We start from the raw sequence: 6,866 nt of genomic DNA on the forward strand, positions 1-6,866 counted from the left end.
TATGTACAATGAATTGTCTATATAAATGTGAAAACGTTTTTGAGTTTCTTCATTATTTGGAAAACACTTGGGAAAGAACCCGCAACAAATGGTGTCAGAAGTGGGATTTCTTCAACATGTAGGATCAAAGGAAAACAACAAGCATGATAACGTCGACGAGTGGTATCACGACGACCTGTGGAATCTCTTCGACTTGTGATGTCTGGGACACGTGGTATGTCTCGAATCTCTGGAGCATTGTGGTATGTCTAGGATCTCTGGAGCATTTGGGATCAAATCAACAGTATTTCCAATGGTTTGGTCTACAACTCCAAAGAGACAACCCAACGGACAATCAACATCCTGGAAGTTCAACTGGAAACAGTGTCTGAGGGAAATTTGATCTCCCGAGGGAAACCTTTCTTCATGCATTGGATTTGACCCAAGCCATTGAACAGATCTAGAATCCCTAGTGTGCTAGTGTTTTCCTTTATCGGCAAAATTAACATTTGTTTTCTTGACTTTTGTATAATTTAAAATTCCCGTGAATTTCAAACTCTGATTATTTGAATTTTTTATTGAATTTTGTTTATCAATCAAAGAAACATATTTTGTTGAAATATCACTTGTTTAATTTCCATTCAATTGTTTTCACTGTATTTTGTAGATTAGTTGGTGACCTAGTTGTTCGGGACCTGGAGGTCAGCAGTTGACGCTGATATTACGAAATTTCCAAATTCAGCACTTCAGTAAGTTGTGTGTCTGTAAGTAGTTAGCGTTTTAACATCGCGTATCGCGTAAGTAACTAAAAAGTGCGTGTATAGTTTAGCAACTAAACTCAGGTGTGTAGAGACTGGTATGTGGGGAAATTTCTAATTTCAGCTGTCTTTTATTGTTCTGTATGATTTTGTGTTTTGTGAATTTTGATCATGGCAGAAGCTTTGAAAGAGATTATTGATTACGGAGTATCGTTAGGTTACAAAGAAGATACTCTTAGAGAATTCGTTAGACACCAACAGGATATTCAGAGAGAAGAGCGGCTGGCAGAAAGAGAACGTCTGAAAGAGGAGCTAGAGTACCAGCGGATGAAGGAGAAACATGATAAACAGATGCAGCTGCAGCAGCTGACTCATCAACAACAAATGGAAATGCTTCATGAGAAAGAGAAGTTGAAAATAGCAGGGGTTGAGGAGGTAAGTGTTAAGTTCAAAGGTCCAAAAATCCCGGCTTTTGAGGATGGGAAGGATGAAATGGACAGCTATTTACGTAGATTTGAACGATATGCAGAGTTACAAAAGTGGCCGAAAACATCTTGGGCTATGAGTCTAAGTGCACTCCTTAAAGGTAGGGCTCTCGATATTTATGCATTATTACCAGCAGATGATGCTTTAGATTATGACAACCTGAAGATAGCACTCCTCAAACGCTATGAGCTTACAGAGGACGGGTTTAAACACAAGTTCAGATCAGCAAAACCAGAAACGGGTGAGACATTCGTACAATTTTCTGTTAGAATGAGTAGTTATTTGCTAAGGTGGTTAAAAATGGCCAAAATAGCAGAGACATTTGAGGCATTATTTGACTTAGTATTGCGTGATCAGTTTTTGAATACTTGTAACAGAGATTTGACCTTGTTTCTAAAAGAGAGAACACCAAAGAGTATACAGGAGATGGCACAATTAGCAGACCAGTATCGAGAGGCAAGAATGACCAACGCTGCGACCCTCAGCAATGTCAAAGGCAATGAATTTCAACACCCAGTGAAGTTTCGTTCTGGTTCTGGAAATCACAAAGACTTTTCAGGTGAGAAGAGAATACAAAATTCAAACAAAGCATTTGTTCCAAAATCGGAAAGACGTTGTTTTAAATGCAACAGGATAGGGCACATTGCATCGGAATGCAGAACAAAACCAAAGATCGGTGCTGTAACAACAGAAGAACAGAATGAAGGCCATAATTCTTCGGCTAGTACAGAGGAACACGCAGAAAAGGTAACTTTTGTTAGCACAATGCCAACAGACACTGGAACCAATTCTATGAATCTTGATGCATCCACAAGAGTTTCACCATCATGCTACCAACTGCAACACAACATGCCAGTATCAGCAGGTTTTGTTGAAGGTAAGCCAGTTACGGTACTAAGAGACACAGGATGCAGCGGCATAGTGGTTCGAAGAAGTAAGATTGGTGAAGCAAATTTGATTCAAGATAAGTTTCAAACATGCATTTTGGCAGATGGTTCATCTATTAGAGTACCAGTTGCTTCCATCTTTGTTGACACGCCCTATATTACAGGAACATTTGAAGCATGGTGTATGGAGAAGCCAGTCTACGATCTAATCATCGGGAATGTAGCTAAGGTACGAGCACCTGGAGATCCTGATCCTGAATGGTCAGAAGCAAATGCTGTTGAAACCCGTCAACAAGCAAAGGTAAAATTAAAACAGTATCCTCAACTCAAAGTTCCAGAAATACTTAAGGGAAACATCACTCCAGACGAGATTAAACTAGAACAACAAACCGATGACTCACTGCAGAGAATACGACAATGGGCAAGTTCCGGACAAGTGGTTGATAAACGAACTGCAACAATACGATGGTTCATGCTGAATGGGTTTGTATATCGTGAATATCAAACCAAGACTGAATCAGGTAAGTCTTACAAACAGCTTGTAGTCCCAAAGAAATTCAGGGAAATTGTCATGAAATTGGCACATGAGTCAATCATGTCTGGTCATTTGGCTATATCACGTACATCGTCAAGAATTCTTTCTGAATTCTACTGGCCTGGACTACAGACTGATGTCAAGATGTTTTGTCGTTCTTGTGACATCTGTCAAAGGACCATACAAAAAGGTAAGGTTTCTAAGTACCCCCTTCAGAAGATGCCACTTATTGATGTTCCTTTCAAGCGAGTTGCCGTAGACATCGTCGGACCTATGCATCCAATTACCGACAAAGGGAATAGGTATATTCTTACTTTGGTCGATTTTGCTACTAGATACCCTGAAGCTGTACCACTGCCGTCCATTGAAACGGAGAGAGTTGCGGAGGCGCTCATAGACATATTTTCTAGAATTGGAGTTCCCGAGGAAATGTTGAGCGATATGGGTTCTCAATTTACATCATCAATTATGAGAGAGGTAAGTCGGCTACTATCGTTAAATCAACTCACTACTACCCCTTACCACCCTATGACAAACGGCTTGGTTGAGAGGTTTAACGGAACTCTCAAACAAATGTTAAAACGTATGTGCTCCGATCGTCCACGTGATTGGGATAAATATATTAACCCAGTATTGTTTGCTTACAGGGAAGTGCCGCAAGAAAGTTTGGGCTTTTCGCCTTTTGACTTAGTGTATGGAAGACACGTAAGAGGGCCCATGGGCATTTTAAAAGAGCTTTGGACAAAAGAGATAGACGATGATCAGGTAAAGTCTACTTATCAGTATGTGTTGGATTTACGAGAGAGACTTGAGGCAACGGCAGAGATAGCCAGAGAAAATTTGGAGAAGGCTTCTCAACGACAGGCGAGGTTCTACAACAGGTCAACTAGAGCAAGGAGTATGAAGGTAGGAGATAAAGTTTTAGTATTGCTACCCACAGATTCAAATAAGTTACTGATGCAATGGAAAGGACCTTTCAGCATCAAGAAGAAGTTAAACAAAGTTGACTACCAGATTGAAATGAAAGGTAAATTGAAGACGTTTCATGTAAATATGCTTAAAAGGTACATTGACAGGAATGATGATTCAGGGGAACCAGATCAAGATGATGAAGTTCTAGTCACATCTGCTGTTATTGACTGCACTGCGGAGGAGGAAGATGACGAGTATGGCATAGCGAGTGTTGGGAGTACCAAAGGTGTGGACATCAACCCAGAGTTATCACCTGAAGACAGAAAAAAGGTAACATCACTTTTGGATCAGTTTACTGATGTATTGTCTGATGATCCTGGCTATACCCATTTGATTGAACACGACATTAAGATAAACTCAACTCAACCAATCAGAGTTAAATCTTATGCAATTCCATTTTCAATGAGGGAAATAGCTGATAAGGAAGTTGATAAAATGTTGGAATTGAATGTCATTGAACCATCAGGAAGTCCATTTTCTTCTCCAGTTGTCCTTGTGAAGAAAAAAGATGACACTTTTCGTTTCTGCGTAGATTTTAGAGCTATCAATGCATGTTCACAGTTCGATGCAGAACCGATGCCAAAAGCAGATGATATCTTTTCAAAGTTTGCCAACTACAAGGTATTTTCAAGGATCGACTTATCAAAAGGCTGCTGGCAGGTTCCATTAACATCGTCAGCTAAACCCAAAACAGCGTTTCAGACATCAAAAGGCCTCTTCCAATTTCGAGTGATGCCCTTTGGTTTGGTGACGGCACCGGCGACGTTTTCCAGACTGATGCGTAAGTTGTTGTACGGAATGTCAAACATTGATAATTTTATCGATGATATCATTGTTTTTACAGAGGACTTAGATCAGCATTTGGAAGTTCTTCACGAACTCTTTACCAGGCTGAGAAACGCCAATTTGACAGCGAAACCTTCCAAGTGTGCTGTAGGGTACAAGAGTTTAGAGTGTCTAGGCCATATCGTAGGTGAGAACCAGTTAAAACCAAACCCAGACAAGGTAAGAGCAATTCAAGAGGCACCAGCACCAAGCACTAAACGTCAGTTAAGATCGTTTTTAGGACTCCTTAGTTTCCACAGGAAATTCATTCCCAATTTTTCGTCTGTTGCACTACCCCTCACTGATCTGACAAAGAAGGGGTCGCCAAATAAAATTATTTGGAATCAACCTCAGGAAAAATCATTTCAATCACTTAAGGCAATGCTTTTGAAATCGCCTATTCTTAAACTGCCAGATTTATCAAAACAGTTCATTCTTCAAACTGACGCATCAGATAGGGGAATTGGAGCTGTGCTGATGCAGTTTGATGAACATAGTGGTTTGAAACTTCCGGTGGCGTATGCAAGTCGAAAGTTGAAGGACAGTGAAAGTAAGTATTCCACAATCGAAAAAGAATGCTTGGCAATTGTTTGGGCAGTCCAAAAGTTCCACCTGTACCTTTATGGACGCGAGTTCCTTATCGAAACAGATCATCAGTCCTTAATGTATTTGAACAAAGCCAAAGTTATCAACGCTAGGATCATGAGATGGGCACTTGGTCTTCAATCATATAGATACCGAGTTATCGCCATTAGGGGAAGGGATAATCAAGGAGCAGATTATCTTAGTAGGCAGTAATGACTTGTGTCAATTTGTGTATATATGAACTCTTGTTTTTAATCTTTCGTAAATGTGTGTTCTAAAGTATTAGCATACTTTTCCATAAGGGGGAGGTATTGTCACATTTACGGTGTTATTTCGTCTATTTGTATTTTAAATTTACTGTGATAATTGTTCTAACGTTATTCCATAGTTTCTTTCAGTTTTCCTATTCTGGACCCCTTCGAACACCCTCTTTGGTACCTCTACATTACCTGTATTTATATACCTGAGTTTAGGCTTCCGCCCTTCTTAAAAACCGGCTTTCGAGATATAACAGCACGAGTTCTGACTGACCAATTTTTACTGCCAAAGTTTTGTAAAGTTAAAGTACTGAGTATATTTTAAAGAGTTATTACAGACACTGACTTCTGATTTGAGTAACATGTTTTATTTACATTTTCTTCTCTGTTTGTTAATTAAACGGTCCTGGGATAACTTTGTTATTTCAACGTATTTTAATTTTAGTTTATTCGTTTGAATGTTCGTTCGTTCGTTTGTATAGTTTGTATGTTTCATAAATATTATTGTGAGTAGTATTAATTGATAGTTTCGGCTCTAGTATTGTCATATTTAGTTTCATTATGATTCTAAACAGTAAAGTAACTATGTAAGTAAAGTTACTGTGTGTAAGTGTAAGTTACATGTAAAATAATGTAATTGTTGTGTAAAAGCATTTAATACAAGTTCTGTAATGCAGCGCTGTGATGTTGACCCCATTATTATCCCATTATCGTGTATGGTGGGTTATGTGGGTAATAACTTGTATGTAGCTTTGTGTATTTAACTGTGTAACTTAATGTGTTTACAATTGTTGTATTATTTAGGTCCCGTCCTACGTTCTACGTTTTACGTTCTACGTTCTACGTCGTTTTGTGTATGGTGTCAGTGTATGGTGCACAGTGTACGGAGTATGGTGTGATGTAGTAACTTACCGTTGTGTGGACAGACAAGAGCCGGAATACTATGTACAATGAATTGTCTATATAAATGTGAAAACGTTTTTGAGTTGTTTTGATTATTTGGAAATCATTAGGGAAAGAACCCGCAACACAGACAATGGAATTTTTATAAAGGTAATTGTAGGTAGAATGCGGAAATCCCAACGGGGGGTTTCCTCTCTCTCTTTCTATCTGTTTTTTCTAGTAATCATTAATATTTATGTCTAGAAATTTAATTCACATTAAATTCTGTTTTCATTATCATTGTACCACAGAATCAAACTCGTTTATTATACCCCTCGCTAGAAGTTGCGTGAGGTATAATGTTTTGGACCCATCAGTCAGCCCTTTTTTTGGTCAGCGCATTTTCTTATAAACCAATGCACAGAGTTTTGTCGAACTTTCGAGATATTTATAGGAGTCAATGTGTGTCTAGATTTGCACATCACCAGAAAATTCCGAATTCTTTATTTTTTGGGAATTTCCGCACTTTTACATTTAGATTTTGGCCATATCTTGAATATAAAGATGAGCAGTTTTTCAGCGCATTTCCTCATAAACCGCTGCACACAATTTCGTCAAACTTTGCAGATATTTAGGACACAATGTGCATAGATGTGCATATAACAAGGAAATTACGATTCCTTTATTTTTTTCTGGGAAT

At 38.7% G+C, this 6,866-nt stretch overlaps 1 protein-coding gene across 1 annotated transcript; it reads left to right on the plus strand.

The window, feature by feature from the left end:
- Positions 1-908: 908 nt before the first annotated feature.
- Positions 909-5,240, plus strand: LOC134229175 (uncharacterized). The gene has a single exon (XM_062710878.1). It carries the CDS (start codon positions 909-911, stop codon positions 5,238-5,240), a length of 4,332 nt encoding a protein of 1,443 aa, XP_062566862.1.
- Positions 5,241-6,866: the final 1,626 nt, after the last annotated feature.

This window comes from Saccostrea cucullata, unplaced genomic scaffold, assembly GCF_032062105.1.
Source record: "Saccostrea cucullata isolate Sc308-1 unplaced genomic scaffold, CSIRO_AGI_Scuc_v1 ctg4958, whole genome shotgun sequence".
Taxonomy (NCBI): Eukaryota; Metazoa; Mollusca; class Bivalvia; order Ostreida; family Ostreidae; genus Saccostrea; species Saccostrea cuccullata.